The 20,479-nt window shown below is 54.8% G+C and overlaps 8 protein-coding genes across 8 annotated transcripts; 3 read left to right on the top strand and 5 right to left on the bottom strand.

The window, feature by feature from the left end:
- Positions 1-299: 299 nt before the first annotated feature.
- BO86DRAFT_430676 (NAD(P)-binding protein) lies at positions 300-1,651 on the top strand (the record flags this gene model as incomplete). Its single annotated transcript, XM_025675721.1, has 6 exons — positions 300-629; positions 699-824; positions 881-962; positions 1,023-1,129; positions 1,194-1,477; positions 1,534-1,651. The coding sequence occupies 6 exons, from the start codon at positions 300-302 to the stop codon at positions 1,649-1,651; spliced, it is 1,047 nt and encodes a 348-aa protein (XP_025527560.1).
- A 75-nt stretch (positions 1,652-1,726) lies between these two features.
- BO86DRAFT_313351 (MFS general substrate transporter) lies at positions 1,727-3,291 on the bottom strand (the record flags this gene model as incomplete). Its single annotated transcript, XM_025668002.1, has 4 exons — positions 1,727-2,358; positions 2,424-2,770; positions 2,822-3,102; positions 3,160-3,291. 4 exons carry the CDS (start codon positions 3,289-3,291, stop codon positions 1,727-1,729), a joined length of 1,392 nt encoding a protein of 463 aa, XP_025527559.1.
- Positions 3,292-3,852: 561 nt separating this feature from the next.
- Positions 3,853-5,665, bottom strand: BO86DRAFT_448335 (MFS general substrate transporter; the record flags this gene model as incomplete). The annotated part of the gene is made up of 3 exons (XM_025676638.1): positions 3,853-4,590; positions 4,667-5,416; positions 5,465-5,665. The coding sequence occupies 3 exons, from the start codon at positions 5,663-5,665 to the stop codon at positions 3,853-3,855; spliced, it is 1,689 nt and encodes a 562-aa protein (XP_025527558.1).
- Positions 5,666-6,410: 745 nt separating this feature from the next.
- Positions 6,411-8,438, bottom strand: BO86DRAFT_389398 (putative FAD-dependent oxygenase). Its single transcript, XM_025672121.1, has 3 exons — positions 7,880-8,438; positions 7,207-7,818; positions 6,411-7,153 (listed from the first exon to the last, which is right to left on the bottom strand). Exons 1-3 carry the CDS (start codon positions 8,156-8,158, stop codon positions 6,518-6,520), a joined length of 1,527 nt encoding a protein of 508 aa, XP_025527557.1. The 5' UTR covers positions 8,159-8,438; the 3' UTR covers positions 6,411-6,517.
- A 769-nt stretch (positions 8,439-9,207) lies between these two features.
- Positions 9,208-10,748, top strand: BO86DRAFT_313372 (uncharacterized protein; the record flags this gene model as incomplete). The annotated part of the gene is made up of 6 exons (XM_025668003.1): positions 9,208-9,387; positions 9,440-9,567; positions 9,622-9,721; positions 9,783-9,924; positions 9,988-10,196; positions 10,272-10,748. 6 exons carry the CDS (start codon positions 9,208-9,210, stop codon positions 10,746-10,748), a joined length of 1,236 nt encoding a protein of 411 aa, XP_025527556.1.
- Positions 10,749-12,219: 1,471 nt separating this feature from the next.
- On the bottom strand, positions 12,220-13,227 carry BO86DRAFT_430671 (uncharacterized protein; the record flags this gene model as incomplete). Its single annotated transcript, XM_025675720.1, has 1 exon — positions 12,220-13,227. The coding sequence occupies one exon, from the start codon at positions 13,225-13,227 to the stop codon at positions 12,220-12,222; it is 1,008 nt and encodes a 335-aa protein (XP_025527555.1).
- A 1,646-nt stretch (positions 13,228-14,873) lies between these two features.
- BO86DRAFT_399793 (uncharacterized protein) lies at positions 14,874-15,371 on the top strand (the record flags this gene model as incomplete). Its single annotated transcript, XM_025673659.1, has 1 exon — positions 14,874-15,371. One exon carries the CDS (start codon positions 14,874-14,876, stop codon positions 15,369-15,371), a length of 498 nt encoding a protein of 165 aa, XP_025527554.1.
- A 1,345-nt stretch (positions 15,372-16,716) lies between these two features.
- On the bottom strand, positions 16,717-17,358 carry aspf34 (cell wall protein PhiA; the record flags this gene model as incomplete). Its single annotated transcript, XM_025668007.1, has 2 exons — positions 16,717-16,976; positions 17,058-17,358. The coding sequence occupies 2 exons, from the start codon at positions 17,356-17,358 to the stop codon at positions 16,717-16,719; spliced, it is 561 nt and encodes a 186-aa protein (XP_025527553.1).
- Positions 17,359-20,479: the final 3,121 nt, after the last annotated feature.

The following is a 20,479-nucleotide window of genomic DNA, read 5'->3' as shown; positions in this document are numbered from 1 at the left end:
CTATTGTATCGATGGCATCCATAATAGTATGCAGATACTCCCGAATTTGTGATGGTTTGCTGGATCTTGGATGATGACAGAGTGGATCCTCCCATTGACGGGCAGCCTCTCGGAAGCCCTGGGCTGATTCAGTCCCCGCATCCGGGCCCACCGACTAACCGAAGCTCATAAAGACTATGCGGTAAGTCGTCGAGGATAAAGAGGGCCTGGAAGGGGGAGGCTATACTCCTGAACTTGAATGAAGATCATCTACGTCTGTAATTGCGGTTCACTGAAGCTTGTCTCATACCCGCGGCACCATGTCCCACAACATCTTGATTACCGGAGTGTCGGGCTATTTGGGAGGGACACTCCTCGCTCGACTATCGACCCTGCAGCTACCCGGCCTCAACAAGACCTTTGCTCTGGTCAGGACAGATGCGCAGGGTGACGCCTGTCGACGTTATGGTACAGAGCCACTACAGTTCGACGCATACAACCAAGCAGCCATCCGGAAGGCGATCGTCGAAAACCAGATCACAATCGTCTACTTCCTGATCGACTGCGACAAGTTCGAGAACCAGGAGTTCTTCATTCAGGCACTTGCTGAATCTAAACGTCTTACGGGGCTAGAGAGTCACTTCATCTTCGTGCGTTCCATGCCCGACTTTCCTCATCGGAAGATATCTCTCAGTTGACATGTCTCGGGGTTCTTCTAGACCACCGGAACCAAGCAATTCGGCAGCTACTGCGGTGCACCCACTGATCGGCCCCTGCTAGACATTGATCCGGGATTATATGATATACAGAAAGCACAACGCAGCGAGCATCCATGGGGGCAGATCGTAAGCACTTCTCTGGGTGGCAACCGGAAGGTAAACGTTCAACTGATATTTGCTAGTCGGTCCAAGTGAACTGCAGCGTGATCGAGACGGGAGAGGAGTATGGTGTGCGAACATACATCTTCTCTCCTTGTATGGTTTGTAAGTTATGTGCCTTCAACGTCGTCATTCCAGCAACCCTAACGTTCTGATTCTCGGCAGACGGAAAGGGAGAAGGATTCGGAAACCAAATCTCCATCCAGGTGGTTGATATTGTTCGGGCCGCGAAAGCCGCGGGCCGTGTCTATGTAGTCGAATCCGAGCCCAATGTAGGTATTCTATCTGCTTAACACGCATGGTGAAGTTCGTCCCTGAGGTACTAACCCACGACAGAAATGGCCCGTATGCCACATCACCGATAACACGAACCTCTACATTCAGGTCTTCCAGTCGATTGTACAGGGCGATAATCCCGGGTACGGCAGGAATGGCTACTATCTCGCATCGTCCGGCCGCGTGGCTTGGAGGGATGTTTATGAAGCAATGGCGGCTGCCTTGGCCAAACGTGGTGTCATCGACGACGCGACAGTCGTTCAAGCCGATGATGCAGCGCTGGAGAAAATGGCCTCTGCTTTGGGGACATACAAGTCATTCGTGGGTGCGAGAACCGGCGGACTGTAAGTCATCTTCAACCCTTATAGAGCCGCTACACACTGACAACCCCGATTGCAAGGTCTACATATACCGCGGAACATGGGAAGAGGATTGGGTGGGCGCCTCAACACCCGCCTCAGTATATCGTTACAGCTGCGGACGAGGAGGTGGACTTCATACTGAAGAATCTGAAGTAGTTGGGCCAGACGTGACGGTAACCGGGATGATACCTTACTACTACCTTGACCCGTTTCCCACGATGTATCTCTACCTCAACACTTCCCATCAACCCCAACGACCACCCGCTGCGCCTCCAAACTAGAACTGCTCCCCGTATTGCCCTCTGTCTCTTCCTCCCGATCCTCTCCCTCAACCCCCACATTCCACTCCCCAAACACCGCCAACAGAGTAAACGGCACCGTAACCCCCCACAGCACAAACCCGAGCACCATCTGCTTCTCATTCGGCCAATGCGTTGCCCCCACCGCATAAGCAATGGTACTTCCAATCGACTCCCACGACCGCAGAATGCCCGTCGTGCGCGCGACGTCCCCATCGCCGCTCGCGCCCTTGATCTCCGCCATCAACCAGTAAATATATGTCTGCAGCACCTCGTAGAAGAACTTGAAGAACATGTACACCGTGAAGGCGGAGTTGAAGAACGCGCCGTCGCCCAGATCGAAGGTGGGCGGGTCGGCCATGCGCGCCAGCCGGGTCTGCACGATCGCATTCCAGGTCCAGGCTGCCGTCACGAAGACGAGCACGAAGATGTAGACGCTCTTCGAGCGGGCTTGGCGGGACAGCGAGGGGAGGTCAAGGATGAATCCTGTCAGGAGGTTGGCGGCGGCGCCCACGACGGCGGTTAGGAAGGAGGCTAACGCGCGGGAACGGACGGTGAAGTATGCTTTGTCTGAATTCAGTATGTGTCGTTGATGGGGGTGGGGAATGGGAGGAAGGGCTGAGACGTACTGGTGAGATAGTTGCCCTGGTACGTTGTGCCGAACTGTCCAGCCAGGAAGACCGGGATCAGGAGCAACATATACTTATTGTGCAGCTGCTTCCAGATGGCACGGGCTTCGATCTTCAGGCTGGTGCGCCGCATGTACGGGATCGGCGTGCCGTTGCTGCGGACCACCTGCTGGGGCTGGGAGAGGAGCAGGGCGAAAGGCGCACCCAGAGACGAGATAGCGACCAGCCCTAAGTAGGTGGTGTAGGTGACCTTGCCGGCGTGGGCGGTGTTGATGTTCAGCGCGAGGGAGATGGCTCCGCCGACCAGGGGGCCCATCTGCCGGATCCCCATCCAGATTCCGACGTATCTACCGGAAGTGTTAGTTGAATGCAGTGGTCAGAGGGGAGGGGTGATGTACCGTCCGCGTTTCTCTTCTTCTGGATACCCAACTGCGATGGCAGCTTCGCTCGCCCAGAGAAGCGAGGCTCCGATGCCACACAGCGCCGCCCCGAGGAGCAGGAACCACTCGTTGCCGTAGCGGTTGTTGCAGTACAGCGCCGCCGCGTACGGGGTGTAGAAGGCGGCGCCGATGAAGAGCGTCCATTTGGCGGTGATCTTGTTGGTGACGCCGCCGGCGAGAAAGCAGCCCACGGACATGAGGCCGTATGTTAGGGCATTGGCGGCATTGTTGAGAAAGGGCTGGAGGTTACTGTAGTTAGCCACGAGTATCTGGGAGGCGGGAGGTACTCAACGTACACTAGCATTCCCCCCGGCTCCAAGGTTGTTCAACGCAGTCCAGATGCCCGGCTCGCAGAAGGCGACCAGTCCTACGATGATGATCTGGAAGAGACAGGAGCGGTAGAAAGCTACCAGACGGGTGAATGCCATGGTTGCGTCGTTGTTCCACTCAGTGTGACATGTTTATCCATTGCAGCTGGCGCGGCTATATAAAGTGTGTCAGTGAAGCAATGAGAGCACGTCAGGACCCAATTTAATCGCGATGTTTGGTGATCGCAAGTGCCAAGCTGTGCGGGAAGGCTAGCGCTTGGTCCAGGTACGAATTACACGCTGTTCTGCCCTCAGTCGGCCGATAGATAAGATCGGAGCACGCAATGCTGCAGGTAGATGATGTATATCATGTCGGCAGATGTCCGAGATCACAACGTGCCATCTCTAGTCACCGAAGATGGAGTCTGGATAGAACTGATATGGCTAGACCCTCTCTCTGCATCACTTGGCGGACGCATTGCTTGTTGCCGATGACATATATGCATTCAAGACGGTACAACACCCAGGTGAAGCAAGATCTACACAAATGTAGCTCGACTTCGCGAGGCATGGAAGTAGGGCAAGCGACAGCAAACCCTGATTAATCCAGAATATATATACATATTCAACCAGTTCTCTTCCCCTCGAGCGCTCTACAGCTCGTCAGCATTCTCATCAAGGTCAAACCCCCGCCGTCTCCCCCTCTGCCTGCACTTCCCCCTTGTCCTCCCCCCGCTCCACAACAAGGGTATGCTCCGACTCCAGCGCCCGATCCATGCTCGCATGCCCGATCCCCAGCGCCAGCAAAAAGCTCAACCCCGACACGGCCGCAAAGAAAATCCAGAGATCGCGAAACGCCTCGCGAAACACAGCAACATACGCCGCCTTAACCCCCTCCGCCAACCCCCCCTCCTTGCCCCTCAAGACCAACGCAAACTCAGCAGCCATCCTCGCAACCTGCCTATCCAACCCAGCCTTCCCCAGTCTCTCCGCCAACCGATTCTGGAAGAACGTCCCCGCCACCGCAACGCCAATGCACATCCCCAGCGACCGCATGAACGTGTACAGCCCCGCCGCCGACGCATCGCGATTATCCTTGGCCAAGGCCTGCACGGCGAAGTTCTGCGAGGTCAGGATCAGTCCCTGGCCCGTGCCGAGGGTGAGAAAGATGAAGACCCAGCGCACGGCTGAGATATCCTGGTCGAGGAGGGTGAGCAGGGCGATGGCGAGGGTGGAGAGCAGCCAGCCCGACCAGATGGCCCAGCGGTAGGTGCCCAGACGGGTGAGCAGGGCGCCGGTCACGACGCTGGCGGGCAGCATCACCCCCAGGATGACCATCAGGGCCAGGCCGCTGGTGATCGGGGTGAAGTGCTTGACCGTCTGCAGGCAGAGGGGGATGAAGTAGAGGAGGCCTAGCATCTGTTCCGTGGATCAGTCAGTAAACGTATCCTAGACGGGTCAGGAGGGTTTCAGGGGAAGGGCTAGGGCCACGAACGAGAGCACCCTGCAAACACGCGCAGAGATACGCCAGCACAGCCGATATACTCCCGAACAACTGGAGATGGATGAACGGCCGCCTCGCGCCGTACGCCTCCCACAGCAGCGCCACCACGCAACCCACCCCACCCACAACAACCGGCACGATCGTATGCCAGCTATCCCAGCGGAACTGGTTCCCACCCCAGGTGATCCCGATCAGAAAGCTGCACAGGCTCCCAATAAACAACACCCCGCCGACCCAGTCGATCGACCCCAGCCGCTGCATGATACTCGGCCGCTCGGCGCGCAGCCGCACCGTCAGCGGGACCATGACGAGCCCCAGACCGCAGAACGGCAGGTTGATGTAGAAGATCCAGCGCCAGGAGATGTCCTGGGCGATGGCGCCGCCGACCACGGGCCCCGCCAGCGTGCCGATCGCCCACGCCATCTGCACGATCGCGTAGTAGGTCGGCCGCTGGCGCAGCGGCACGATGTCCGTCGTGATCACGATGCAGCTGGCCATGATTCCCCCGCCGCCGACGCCCTGCAGCGACCGGCCGGCCAGAAACAGGTGGAAGTCGTGGGCGACGGCCGAGAGGATCGTACCCAGCGTGAAGAGGATGACGACCCCCAACAGCACCTCGCGGCGGCCGAAGACATCCGACAGATCGACGATGAACGGTTGACAGACTGCGCTGGCCAAAAGGTAGGAGGTGCCTGCCCAGAAGGCTTGGACCGTGTCGCCTTTCAGGGACTGTTCCAGGACCTGCGGACATCAGCTGGAGCTCTTGTGGGTGTAGACGGGGACAGGTACCGGGATGGCCGGGGTGATGATCGTGGTGTCCAGCGAGATGATGAAGGAGAGCAGCGCCAGGCAGCCGAAGATCAGCCACTGGCCCTTTTTCGGCTTCCAGACGGGGGGTTCGGAGGGGTCAGGCTCGACTGCGTCCGTGGCATGGCTGGAGGTGAGCTCGCGCGTGGAGGGGGTGTCGCGCTCGTCTTTGGTTGTCGACATCGTGGTGATCGTGGAGGTATCGCTCGTCGCATTATTGTAGGGAAAGATACTGGATGAGGAGGAAGTGCGAAATGCGATTGTTTTGTTATTCCTGGCGCAGGATCTCAGCTCGGCTCCCAAGCCCTAAGCCACCCTTGCAGCAGCAAGAGCTGAACAAGGGGTAAAGTCAACCCGGCAAACAATAGTCGACATGCACGAGACAGGTCATCCATCAACAATCACAATTCGCCGATCGCTGCCGGATGCAGAGGGGAGCAATGCATCTCCATGCAGCGCATTCCACCGTATCGGGACATGATTCGAGGAATGCCGGAGCCCTGCAGCTGCCGATACGAGGCTATCGAGAATGAATGGGTGAACGGAAAAGCAATTATTCTAGATGACCCTGAACTCATGGAGAGGGAACAATCATGCTGCAGGGAGTTACCTTTCGGCTCCGCGCTATAATTGCAAATATACCGGTGGTGGAGCTGAAGATACTGCACGGTCCAGATGTTCGCTCTTAATCCAGAAGCAGGGATGCCGGGATCGGCAGCGAGAACGGCTAACCATCAAACATCGGGTTTTGATCTGCACAAGGGCTGATCATGATTCCTTCGGTGAAGTCCGACGAATTCAATGGTAAGAAAATCGTTGATTGCCTCACGTCCACTATCTTTCCGCTGTGTTGTGAGGGGCGCGCAACAAGATACATATTTCAGGGTCGAAAAAGCACCAAACAGACTGTAGCATCATTAAACCCAGCTTTGAAGCAAATTAACTCTATAAATTTATGTATGAGTCTTCTTTATATACATTACTTAACTCTGCACTGTATGGCAATTACATACAACCTCCACTCCCCCTCACCCCTCACGCAACAGGCGCATAAAAGCTAAACCTGTCCTCAGGATCATACTTCGCCTTCAACGCCTGCAACCGCTGCTGGCGCCAGTCCTCGCTCCCATACAACTGCCGGGGTGACTCCGTGCCATACGCATAGTTGACATACGCGCGGATCTCCGGACGGCCGGTCGCATTGAACAAAATCTCGCGGAGCTGCTGGCCCACACTGTTGGCCTTCTGGTCCAGCTCGTCGCCGTCGGGGAAGTAGTTGATCATGGGGGCGGCGAGGAGGTTCTCGGACCGGAAGGCGAAGGCGCTGGAGGCGCTGTCGACGGCGTGCACGCCTTGGACGGAGTAGCCCTCGAACATGAAGATGGAGTTGTTGAACGGGGAGGCGCCGCGCGTGGCGTCCGCGTAGACGTCCCAGGCCTGCTTCTGGGCCGCCACGTCGTACGCCTCGAGGTAGATCGGGAAGCGCGGGTTGGCCATGCCCATCTTCTGGCAGGGCGGGGAGTCGACGGCGATGCTGGTCCAGCCGGCCAGGTCCTTGTACGTGCCGTTGGCGGGGGTCACGGAGATGGGGCCGAGCGCGTGGAAGGGGGCGCTGTAGGCGGAGTCGACGGCGGTGACGCCTTCTTGGATGAGGTAAAAGACGATGACGGGCTTGAGGGGGGTTAGTTTGGAGGTCTGATGGGTGAGATGGGAAGGGGACGTACGTTGTTAGGGTCAGCGTCGGCGTTGTTCATCCAGTAGGACCAGTTGATCACGCCCTCGGGCTGCGTGCCGTTCTTCAAGAGATAGTCGTTTGTCGCCTGGTAGATGGCCTCGACCTGGTCACCGCTGAAGATGATGGTCTCGATGGCCCAGTTTTGGTGCTTGATGTCGTAGATCTTGGAGGTCAGCGAGGTGACGATCCCGAAATTGTGGCCCGCGCCCTTGACGGCCCACCAGAGGTCGGAGGTCTCGTCGATCGTGGTCAGCGTGCCGTTGGCCAGCACGATGTTCATCGACACGAATTGGTCGGCGACAAGGCCGTGGTGGCCCTGCAGCCAGCCGTGGCCACCCCCGAGAGCGGGGCCCAGGAGACTGACACACTCGCAGGTGCCTGTCACCGTCTGCTTGCCGGCGGCCCACAGCTCGTCCGTCACAATCTTGGACATGGTGCCGCCACCGAAGGTCGCGGTCTGGCCATCAGCGGCGACCTGGACGCTGCTCAGCTGGCCCATGTAGATGGCGATCCCGTAGTCCATCTTGCCCAGGGAAGTGAGAGCTCCGTGGACGCCATTGTAGGTCAGGAAGGGGATTTCTTTCTTGTTGGCGTATTGCACCTATACATGGTCCTGGTCAGTATATCACTCCCTGGTAGTGCATGGATAAAGATAGGCGTACGATCTCGGCAACATCGTTCTCCGTGCCCGGCACAAAGACAATGTTCACCTCGGGCTCCTCGAGAACCGACCAGCGGGTGGTCACATTGGTGAATTCACTGGAGCCCGGGCAGTAGACCTGCGCGGTGCTCGACAGCTTGGCTCCGAGCGCCTTGAAGTCGGCATCGCCTGAGTGGCAAGCCCCCTCCGAGCCATCGGCCGCACGGGGCAGGGAATGACAGGCTGCCGACAGCGCCCACGTGGCGACGACCGTCACGAATTCCAGCTTGAACCGATACATTGTGTGCAGAAGCCGGATGGCAAGCCAAGTGTGAGGGGAAACAAGCAAAGATGACAACGGACGACGGGTGTTGAGGATCGTCGCTGGAGAGAATCCTCCCCGGGGGGCGAGGCGAGTTTATTTCTAATATTCGTGGCCGCAAGGCTCCACTCGACAAAGATTGTGGGTTTGCCTCAGGATTGTGTTCCTGACTGGATTGAGTCATATGATGCGGGTTCCTGGAGTAGCACCGGAGATATATCTGAGTGTGTAACCCCCGATGACCAGGATTAGGCTGAAGGGTTCCCTGTGGGATGGTGGTGGATTGGGGGGGGGGTGGATGGAGGCCCGGATGTGGTGGTGGCCCTAACAGACGATGAAAGTGGCATGCTCCACCCTCTCCATCCAACCATGGAACAAATCCCCTCGGGGGTGACGGAAGGCAGCGGAATTGGTCGATCACTTGCGTTTTCAGGACTCCTGAGTGGACACCTTATCTAATTCTGAGTGGGGCGATGGATTCTCCGTGATTTAACCTTGTGCTTGTGCCTCCAACCGAGGTCTTTTCTGGCCATTGTTAAGTTGCACAACTGAATAATCCTCCAATTTCCAGGTTATAGACTTCATCCTCAAACTTTGATCTCCGGTGCTGGAACACGGCCAATCAATGCACAATACTTCTCAGTTGCAATTCAGCTAGGCACAGGATACAGTGCAAGCCCGGGCCCAGATGTATCCTCTCGCAGCCGAGTGGCCGTCCACACGGAGTTCAGGCTCAGTGTTGAGCGTACCTGGCGACTCAAAAATAGGACACGACACCCATGTTCAGGGTTACATTTGCCACCAGGTGTTCCTGAATTTCGTGATCCAATAGCCGAGTTCAAACTCCGAACCACACACTCGGCTTGTGTAATGCGGGCTGCACAACAATATCCACATCCGTTCTTATACTAAACAGATCGCGCTTCTCTAGTCTCCTTCAAACAGATGGAGACGTTTACCCTGTCACCACTCTCTCCAGGGTCTTACACATCGCCTTTACATTGTAGATCGAACTCCGCCCGCAGGATATGTGGACTCTTCTGGAGGCGCGGGATGCGGCCTCCAAGGCGGCCTACAACACCAACGTCCAGCTCTGGACCATGTACGCCATTGGTGTGTCCGTGACGATGCTGCGGACCTGGTCGCAGGCTCGAGTCGTGGGATGGAGGCATCTGCGCCTGGATGATTACCTGGTGTGGGTTGGAATTGTCAGTACAAGTCTTTCTGTGCGCTTGAATCATACGCTGACATGAGTTGCAGTTGTTCTACACGGCGCAGGTCTCTCTGGCCTACAACGTGGGCGCCATAGCTCATGGATTGGCCAACAACAGCATGACCGACGCTCAACGGGCGGCGTTGGCGCCAGAGAGTCCCGAATATCATGCCAGGTTTGTCGGTCGATCAAAGTCTCTGCTGCACGGTTCACTAATCTGTCATGTCAGAGTGATCGGCTCGAAGATCCAACTGGCGGGCTGGGCCACCTATTCGGCATTGATCAGCTTTCTTAAGCTGTCCATGCTAGCCTTCTATGCACGATTGATGGTGAGCATCACCCACTGTCGTCCTCGTCTGCGACCATAAATAATGTTTGTGACTGTCACAGGACGGCCTCGGGCGGCGATATCGCATTCCCATCTACATTGGCTTTGTACTTGTCGTTGGGAGTTTCCTCGCGAGCATCATCACCATCCTCGCGTCGTGTCGTCCATTTCACAAGAATTGGCAGATCTACCCCAACCCTGGTAGTGAGTCTCGCTAGAATCAAAGTGTTGCCAGTATGAAGTGCACCTACTGACATCAACCATCAGACGTCTGCCAACCCGCCATCTCCATGCCCGTCGTCGCCATAACCTTCGCCTCGAACCTCCTCACCGACCCCTACCTCATCCTCCTTCCGATCCCTATGCTCTGGGGCTCCAGCCTGAAAGTCATCAAGAAGATCGCGGCGACCATCATCCTCAGCGCGGGAATCTTCATCCTCGTCTGCGCGACTCTCAAGGCCGTCTTCATCATAGTGGTGAGTCTGGCCCTGTTCTCCCCCTCCCCAAAGCCTCCCACAAACCCAACCCTAACATGCACTCCTCCAACCCAGGAACAGGACAAAGGCGCCTCCCTAGCCGAAGAATGGGGCACGCGCGAGACCTTCGCGGCGGTGATCACCACCAACCTCCCCATGGTCTTCCACCTGCTACGCACGTGGCTGGCCCGCGCCTTCGGCAGCGCCTTCCAGTCCTCCCAGAAGAGCTACAAGATCCCGTCGGGGTTGCAGACTATCGGGGGTGGCGGGGGGCCAGGCGCCTCGTTGAGCCGCAACCGCGGCAAAGCGTCGGATCCGATCACGATCGGGCTGACCTTTACCGAGAGCGAGGAGCGCATGATGGACGATATGAAGATGCAGACGCTCAAGGCGTACCCGGCGCCCCTCGAGACTCATCCGGATACGGCACACGGGGCGATTGTGGTTTCGAACCAGATCGAGATCACGCATGAGACGCGTAGTGCACATAGTGACGTTGAGACGGCGGGGAGGACGACGCCGCATGCGCCTGAGGAGAGCTGGTTGCGCTAGGCTGGCCTTGTATATGGTCCTTGACCAAGACACTTTCTTTTCTTTCGTGTACATACTTTTCATTACACAATTTTTTTCTATCTGCTGTAAGATGCAGCGCAGACTACAGCACGAGCGGAGAAGGCAATAATTGCACCCTTAATCAAGTCTGTGCCATCCGGTCCGCGCCGTCAGCACTAGTTTAATCTATCCGGCGGGGCAGCTACACTGAAAGCAGTATGGATCGTTGCGATCTCGCCTACGGCACCCCACCATACAATTCAAAAATCTCTGGCTCGTTTCCGCCTGCTTCCGGGGTTATTTCTGTGTTGTGCTTCTCCGGGAGGTTTGCTTCGGCCGGAATCTGCGGTATCGTTCATATCGGTTGGGGTAGTCTCGTGCTGTTCAGTGGGGATGGCCCGCGCTGAGACGAAGGGCTTGCACTATTCACATTCACAAGTAATCGCACCAAGGCTTCAACAAACATGAAAATAGGATGGCCAGAACGTGGTGTGAAGACACGCCACAGACAAACTAGCCGGGATGCTGCATGCCGCAGAGTCTATTCCATCTAGCGCGAACTCTCGACGTTCCTTCGTCTCGAGCCCAGTGCCACATGTAACCTTGCCCGGCCGTTGCAGTATATTGTCCCCTAGATCTCTGGGCAGTGTTTACGACTGCAAGGTAAGACCTCTACTGATGGCTAGACTAGACCATATGGTGGGCGCCAAGGACAGTCTTGGCGTGCAGCGGACAGGAAAGATTTCTGTGCGCCAGTCCGAATACACACTGTGGCGGACGGTGGGGCACATTCAATGGTCGATTTAATTGAGTTTGGTTGGTGAGAAGTCCAGCAGGCGGCCAGGATTTGGTCAGGCCAGTAGGTGCATTAGGGCAAAGCTTGCATCTGCTTGCTGTTTTGGAGGCGACGGGTTGGTTTTTAGGGACAGGGGCGGTGTCTGGGTGCTTTCCCAACTTAGGGCTTGAGGAGTTGAGGAGTGGGTGTAAGGTGTGAGGTGCACCCTCCGGAGTCTGCTAAACCACGGCTTGTCCAGAACCTCACGTAGTCGTTGAAGGCAACAAGAGGTAATACATGGATTAAATACCGATCGTTTAGTATGGGGCGTGGTCTGTATAAGTTGAAAGTTTTTTTCAAAGCTGTTGAGATCAACTATTGTCGATTTCGTAGCGAACTTTGATTTATGTCGCTGGGTTGTAATGAGCTGGCCGAAGTCGGTAAAAGCATAGCCCTACCTGACCAGCCTCTGAGACCTGACGCCTCAGGTAAAGAATATATGAGATTTTCGAATCAGCAAGCACCCTCTTGACTTCCTGAGGCATCAAAACATACAAACGATCACAAATAAAGGAATTGCACAAATCAAAAGAGATAAAGTAATAATAAACCCATTTCAGGGTAGTTTTTTATTTTCTGTTTCGAATCCGCCCGAGACCACCCGGACAAAACCACAACCCCCTGCCCCAACCCATTCTACCGTGGATCCAAATCCTCCTCCCGAAGATTCAGGAACTTATTAGAGGACAAGCGCGGCCGGTAGGGCGACGAAACATTGGATTCCGTGTCGCTGACCCCCTCGATCTTCTCGCGAGGGACGCGGTCGCGCCACTGGCGGAGGACCCAGAGGTCGTGCTCCTCGTGGAAGAGAGTGCGGCCCTTGAAAGTGAACTGCTCGAGGCCGCCGTTGCCGTCCTCGCGGTACAGGCAGATCTCCTTGCCGGCCTGGATGACCCCGTGAAGGACCTGGGCCGTGTGGTTTAAACCCCGCAGCGTATTGAATTCATACCCCAGGGCGCGCAGGGGCTCGCCGTGCCAGTTGATGGGCTCCGCGCTCTTCCACAGGATGAGCACGACGAAGGTTGTGGTGCTTACATGGGCGTAGTAGAGGTCGAACAGTTGCTCGACAGTGGCAGGCATTGTGCGGAGTTCGTACATCGTGGGCCCGCAATAGAGGGGGCCGCGCCGGGGTGGGGGGTTCGCTGGGCCTGGTTCCGGGGCTGGTGAGGGCTCCCGGTGGGGTGGAACCTCCGTGTCGAGGAGGAGATCCTCGGGGGGCTCGAAGGGGGAACCCTCGGAGAACACGGGCACCGCCGGGGCCCGGGGAACTGGTATAGGAGTACAGTCGAAGAGCCCGGGTACATTGTCCTGCGCGGTGGAGCCTGAGCTAGCATATCCGGAGGAGCTGCTGCTCTCGGACGACCTGCACGAGCTGCAGGTGCACGAGGTACACACCGACGAGGTACAAGTGCAATCCGGCCGCCGGGGTCTGGTACGGTACTCAGACCCGGAGGTGCTGCTGCTCTCGAACGAGGAGCACGAGGTACATACCGACGAGGTACAAGTGCAATCCGGCCGCCGGGGACCGGTGGAATACTCCGAATCCTCAGACCCAGATGCATTTCCGGAGGGGCGGGGTGGTCCGCTTATGTACACATTGCCGTGGATAACAAGGTTGCCATGAACAACGATACGGGGAACCATCGTGGCTACCGGTGAGAGAGTCCGGTCTACAGAGATGGTTGCGGGTGTGGTGGGCATGGGTGTCGTGAGGGTGGTGGGGGATCGATCCGAATCATGGATGGCGTTGGATTATTTATAGACTGGACTGGGGTCCAAGCGAGCTGGGTCTGGAGGTGGTTTCTCTGTGATTCTCACAGAGGGTGTTCTTTGACTGTGTCTGGTTTCTCGGGGATATTCTGGAACTTGTGCGGCTTTCTTCGATCACAGCGCATCCCTGGATATGAGCTTGGTCGTCACAAAGGGCTTGTAAGCTACATATTCCGGATGCTATACGACAGCAAAGAAAGACTTTCCGAGCATTTCAGAATGTCTTTACGCAGCCGTCAACCTTCAGAAAGACAAAGAAAATAAGAGGAGGACGTAGGATTATAGAGCAGTATAGCTCTCGATATTCTCCTATTGCAAGGCAATTCTATTTTTGTCCAAAGAGCTGCTTATTACCACAGGGGCATAGGGCTGTTACAATTCCCCTCGATAAAGTCTTCAGGCATTGGGTGCAGAGCGCCTGACTAGTCCAAAGAGAAATGAGACAACATGAAACGATTGGTCTTTTTGACAAGAGTATAGGTATATCAACCATGGAGGCACCTTTCCTCTCCAATTTGCCATTAGTGACTTCAACAACTACCTTATCTGATTTGGTTGAGCTTTGTATCGGTGGTATGTATCATTATTCACGTTTATTATGCTGTGGTCATGAGATTCGGTTAATTGTGTATGAGATATCTCGATAGGATGGCTTTTACTGAAACAAATGTATGTGTGTGTATTTTATTCTTGTCAACATCTGTCCAGGTCTGTTCCGCATTCGGCAGCATAGCCGTATCCTCATTTTGGAGACATCAAACTCAGCATATATCAGCAAAAATACGTCCAAGAGTAAAGGGTTAGCTTTTGTCTTTTCAAGTTGCTTCAGGCTAATACATCCTCGACCAAGATATCCTAACAACAGGTCTATGCTGCTTCCATGCTGGGCTAGAATGTCCCACTCTAGTCAACTGCTCACTATTGTGTCCATCAGTTCCTGCGTTGTACCCGCGATTCTTTCGAAGTCGCCGGTTGCAGATCTCCAGCAATATTCGTTTGATTGGCATTCAATGAGCAACATTGTATAACGAGCGAGGCAATTAGCCCTAAATCTTCACTTCCATGTGTCAGTTTTTGATATATCAGCTTGGCTTCGAAGGTAGACCCTAAAGCCAGGTGAAAGGCTCCTGATACTCATAGACAAGAGTGAAATCTGTTTCTAGAGGCATATCACTGCATTATGCTTGAAATAGAGACATATCTCCTTATATTCCCAGTTGAAAGTCTCCCTGAAAGCCTTTCACAGTGTACAGTACTATATCACTTATACGGTGATGTTTGTAAACTCCGGTACTGGTGACTATCAGTGATCTATATAAGCTTCAACAAAGAACAAAGCCGATATTACTATCTCCTCTAACCCTACCGACAAGAAAACAAAGACACTCTCCCCACCACCCCGTATATAACCTCATCTAATCCCGTTGTACCACCCATCCCAATATCCACTCCCCATGGATCCAGCCAAACCAATGGCCAACCCCCTACTAACGCCACCCCACGCACCCCGTGACATCAACATGGCCACCCAGTCAAACCCCTGCCGCACCGACTTCACCCTCTCGCCCGGGGACATGCACCTCATCACCAACCCCTTGCCCAGCTATGAAATTGCCTTCATCCGCCTCAACCTCGCGACTACCCTGACCGTCGTGACAATGCGCGACCCCGCCCCTTCCATCATCGCGTGGGAGTCAGAGCCGCTGTGCGCCCTGCTCGCCGAGTTCCGGCGGCAGCGGTACCACCATCCGCGGGCCAAACCCCTGTACGGGATCATATACGCCGGCGACTGGATGCGTACGTATCGCGAGCGCATTGTGCCCGAAAGCTGCCAGCCCTTCGAGCCGGATTACTTCCATGTGCAGCTCGTCCCCGGGCGGGACACGCTGCATCGGGTTCATGATGCCGAGCTGCTGTTCCGGTGGGTGCAGAAGATTCCGCGGAATGAGGCGGAGTGGGTTGCTATTCCTGACGATGAGTGGGTTTGTGGGACTGTGGGGGGGAGGAAGAAGGTGTAACATCTCACTTTAGATGACGACCTTGCTGTATATCTAAATACGAATCCAAAAAGAAGGACTCAGTGTCTTTGAATACAAATTTGCGTCTCTCCAATTGTCCTCTTCCAATTCTGGTGCTGTAGCTCCTGAAGCAGTATCAGCAAGACATATTAATAATAATGCGTCTGGATAAGTATGTATCATGCCCGACTCAGTATGCCGCATGGGTCGATGACTGGCCCCGTTTGATCACGTGATAGAGAGACGAGGCCTGTTATTCTCCTAGACACAAGGTTGAAGGCGGGCCCTGGAGCTTGCGATGAATAAAATAGCAACTTTATGTCCTATGCTTTTTAGGTTATCCATGTCAAGGACAATCAAGGCACTGCACGGATTCGTCAGTAGATATACTGTACATGCAAGTATCGGGCACCGAGGGCATTAGCAGATGAAACGGGCTGCAGGGTTTTCAAAGTCAGTCGATCGAGTTATCTCGACAATGCTGTCCATCAGGCCCGTGAAGGTATGATAGACATACACACTGAAGTATGCATACTGCGCTTCAGGCCCAGTGCGAGCAGGTCGTGGATGAGTTGCGCCGAAACCTTTACCCGTACGATCGAATGCACCCCTCGACGTGGTGCGGGCCTCAACCTTCGCCGCGCAGGCGCTGGGAGACGACATCGACCAGGCGTGCAATTCGGCGGCGACGAGATCGTCACCAGCAAGCAAGGCGCCGGAAGCGCCACGACGTGCATGGCGTATGCAGAGTGCCGGTTCATCAAGGCAGTGCTGGCCGGGCTGCGGGGTGAGGATGTCACTGAGGATGCGTTTGTGTATTTATCTGGTATTGAAGGGGGGGAGGGAGATGGCGGAGGAGCTTGGGGTTGAGTACTTCGTTGTGCGGACGGTGCTGGGGAGGGGCGGGGCGGAGGAGGTTCTTCCGTTTGGGGATGTCGATGGGAAGGAGAGGGAGATGCTGGAGGTTGCGGTTCGGGAGCTGAGGAAGAATATTGTGACGGGTTTAGCGTTTAGGGGTTGAGATGATCACTTCTTCAGGGGGCATTGATCGAATTCATAAGATGATAAATTTCACCGTCATGTACTACTATCCAAAAGCGAAGATGATGTGGAGGGAGTATATTGCAGTTAACCAGAACTAAAACTCAAACCCTATTGCAATCACAAATTGTCAATACCATCCACCATCCTCCACTTTTCTCCCACCAACTCGTTAAGAAACAGCATGGCAGTTCCCGGTCACAGACATATACCGAACCGTCTCAAACAGCCCGGCTTCCTTGGATCAACCGCGTCCAGACAGGACGATGCCAATGCCACAACTGCCGACTAAGTCAGACAGCATTTACTGGGTGTACAGGCAGCCGTTGGGGTCGTTGGTGGTCTCGACGCGGGCGGCGATGCCGACGCAGTCGCTGTTGCCGGCGGGGTTGCTCACGCCGGCGCTGGCCCAGATGCTCCAGGCGCCGTCGATGCTGTTGGGGCAGGCGATGAGGTCGCTGCCGCCGAACTGCAGGTGGTTGTTGTTGTCGATGGACCAGCCCTGGCGCTCTGCGTTCTTGGGGGCGGGCTGGGCGCCGGTCGTGTAGCCGATCTTACCCTGGCCTGATACATAGAGATGTTAGTATTGATGAAGAAGTGAGATGATAGATGCAGAGTATCGGAGAAGAGACGAAGAAGACATACCCATGCCCGAGCGGTCGACGTAGAACTCCTGGGGAGTGGCGGACTGGTCGTACAGATACAGAGCGCCGTCCTGGATGTAGAAGGTGGCGGTCTGCTCCTTGGGGCGGGCGCAGCTGGCGTTCTGGCTGGGGAGGCCGGCGAAGAGGCTGCTCTTGGCCGCGGTGAAGGGCTGGTACTGCACTGCGCTGGTGGAGTGGATGGAAACGACGCCGAAGGTCTGGCTCTGGGAGGCGTCGGTGGCCGGGAGAGCGGCGGCGGTGGCAGCGGCCGAGGCGGCGAGGACGATGTTCTTGAGCTGCATGGTGGTGGTTGGGGTTTGTGACTAGAAGGTAGAAAGTGTGGTGTGGTTGTGTTGTGTAGTGTAGTGAAAAGTGTTGATGTTGATGATGAGAAGGGAACAATGAGCAGGATGGACAGTCCCTTTATATCGTCTTCCAGAGCAGCTGTGAAGCCATGACCACCTCATCCAACCCAGCCCAGTACAGCCAGTCATTATTTCCCATTATTTCCTGCACCTGCAACCAGGACCTATGCTGTCACTCCCGTTTATTGAATCATTCAGGGTCCTCCAGCCCCAAAATTAGCGGCGGGTGGGGCGTGACCAAGGGATGCCCTAATTGGTGAGGATTCGGCCCATGTGGGCGAGACATTCGGCCTTGGGAAGTTGGGAGCCATTGGCATTTCAGAAATAGCAACCCCCGGTCGCTGTCCCCGTTCTTCTGCTCTGGCAAGACTTTTAGATCCGACCCACACTACAGACATTGTCTCATTTGGAGGGTTGTTGAAAGTCGATGGGCTGTTTTCCTCCCCCTCGCAGCCGAGGTTCGGTTGCTTGAGTCGACCGGTTACATGCAGCATTGCCTTTGTTGCGGTTATATTCAGCTCCGTTGGTAAAGTACATACATAGTAATAGTGATACCTGCCACGTGAGACAGCCACCGATGAGGCGGGCGTTTTCATGAAATCGGGGATTCCCGCGTTTTCCCCTCAAGGGGGTAAAATCCGGGCGAGATTATGAGGTAATAATTGCGGGACAGCCACCCCCACATTTGTCTCGGAACATCGAAGATCATGGATGAGTTACCTTTGGTGGCAACTGAGTAGTATCCGCCTCCTCTTTCTCCTGAAGAGGGTTCGGCCGGGGAGAGTAGTTGCCGTTCGACTAGAGTCAGCTTTGTTTTTCGATAGAGAAGCTACGTTGTGTCTAGGCAGAAGCGTAAACCTCCCTCAACCGTAAGAACTCACTTAGACCACCTTACCAGGTCACGTAGCCGGATTCAGCGTCAAATAGAATAGAATGAATGCGAATACGACAATCCTGCACCGAATATGTCCGTGTCTTTGCCAGTTGCCACAAACAACAATGCCATCGCCCAAAAATAGCATGCTGGCCTCATGATTCCTACAGGTCTTGGCGGGGACAAGTTGACCATCAGGTGAAACAATGACAATCTCCGCCCGGCGCCCTTTCCAATCTGTCCAAGTCACGGTGTCTCTTTTATGCATAATCTACTCCGGCGACGTCCGTGGTTTGTTGCATGAGAATAAGGTGCAGCATACTGACTTTCATCGCATGTGTGGCTTTCAGCTCTATGCGTTTGGTTGTGAGGAGGGTAGCTGGCTGCGCTGCTTGGGATACCTAGGGTATTCAGCGCACAAAGCTTCACTCTTCTGCCTTGTCCATCTCCTTGATGTCTTACCTCCTGATGAGTGAGGTTGAACGATTTCTCGACTGATATGTTTCTCATAGTCGGGCTGCACGACTGATTTCGACCAGCACATTCAACCCTCAAAATCACGATCACCATGACGCTAGCGACAGGTCGACCTGCAATCCTGATTATTTGATGTGCAATGTCTCACTCACCTTCTGCTCGCTGTCTTGGAAAGGAGAAACGATAGCGGCTGATTGATGAGCATGCCAAATCGTCCAATTCCGCTGCGCACCGCGATGTGACTAAGATGAATGCATATTGTCTCAGAATATCAGTCCTTGAGCGACACTTTGAAGGTTGGCTCTGGGGTTTTGGAAGCACTTACAGGGCTAGTGAGGCGGCCGTTTGGCAATAGTCTTAGACAACATGATCATGGGTCGGCCCGAGCGAGCCCCTGACTCCGTTTTGTGACGGAGTCAGCTTTCCAGAGTCAGACATCATTCCCTCGCCCAACGAGTGATTCTATAAGACTAGAACACGGTCTTGCTGGTACTTTTATCTTGGACTTGTCTGCCTGATGTCGCTATACGCTGGTAGTTGTCGTTGCTTTGATCGGCGACGAGTCTGATTCTTTTGAATTTCTGAGTATTTTACACAGCGTTCGCAAAGTTGATGCTGCCCAACTACTTTTCAAAGCTGGCCAACAGACAACAGACGGAACGATTGAAATGGCGATCGCGAGGACAGATCAAGCAAATAATACTCGTCGTAGCGCAGTACTGCTTGCTGGTCGTCGTTGTAGTAAGCACTCACACTGCTGTTCTGCTTTTTAGTGTATGCGTACTTCTTTCTAACTAAGCATGATGCATAAAATGTAGCCTACCATATCTGATGCAGACTCGATGTCTCGCCTAGCACGTCTATCTCGTTAGTTGCTTCATGATGGACGCACCTCAAAGCAATACTTGCCGTTCCTAAGATCGCCAGTGCCATGAAATGCATAGCAGGTACCGAAGTTACGAGGAATACATGCTTGTTGCACTACAAGCTTATCCAGGCTCCAGACCAAGTCTTCATTCTTCAGTATAGCTGGTCCTAACACCTTTGTGTGGGTAATACTTGCTCCCAACCCCACCACTCTTGTTCTTCTCGACCTCAACTCTCCGCCACATACTACAGTAGCTGATGCGAATACAGCACACCAAAGTCAAAGCTAGGGCACAACATCAACTTCACCGAGATGGATCACATGCAGCAGACAACCGCTGGCCCCCTGCTCTCCCCAAAATGGAGAAGAACTTACAACTGGTGTCGACTTAATACTGGTGCGTAAGCGGGCCTCAATTTGCCCCGGGCGTCTTGCTTTCCGACTTACCCGGTAAGCACCAACGCTTCACATCTAAGCAGTGGTCTGGCTTACATTTCATCAGCAGTATCGACGTGCACGGTCGGCCAAGTAAGAGGGTGTGCAGCTGCACAGTCAGCCGAGTCTATTGAACCAGATATGCCACCGAAGCTTCTCCGTCTGGCGGTGTTCCAATGCATGGAGCGATAAATGACGGACCAGTGCGTAAGTGATAATCAATCACCATCACTATATATGCTAACCCCTCTGCTCAGTTATTTCAGATGATAGCTCAGTGCGGCCCGGGTACTCACAACCTTACCGAGTGCGGCTTATCTTTTCCGATCTAATCGCACTACAACAATTGAATGCCGAAAGCAATCTGTGACCAATGACAGCAGCCGGCATCCGGCACGAGGAAG

The sequence above is a fragment of the Aspergillus japonicus genome (genome assembly GCF_003184785.1).
Source record: "Aspergillus japonicus CBS 114.51 unplaced genomic scaffold BO86scaffold_25, whole genome shotgun sequence".
Taxonomy (NCBI): Eukaryota; Fungi; Ascomycota; class Eurotiomycetes; order Eurotiales; family Aspergillaceae; genus Aspergillus; species Aspergillus japonicus.
The sequence above is the reverse complement of the archived record's forward strand: the minus strand, read 5'-3'. Positions and strand labels throughout refer to the sequence as shown.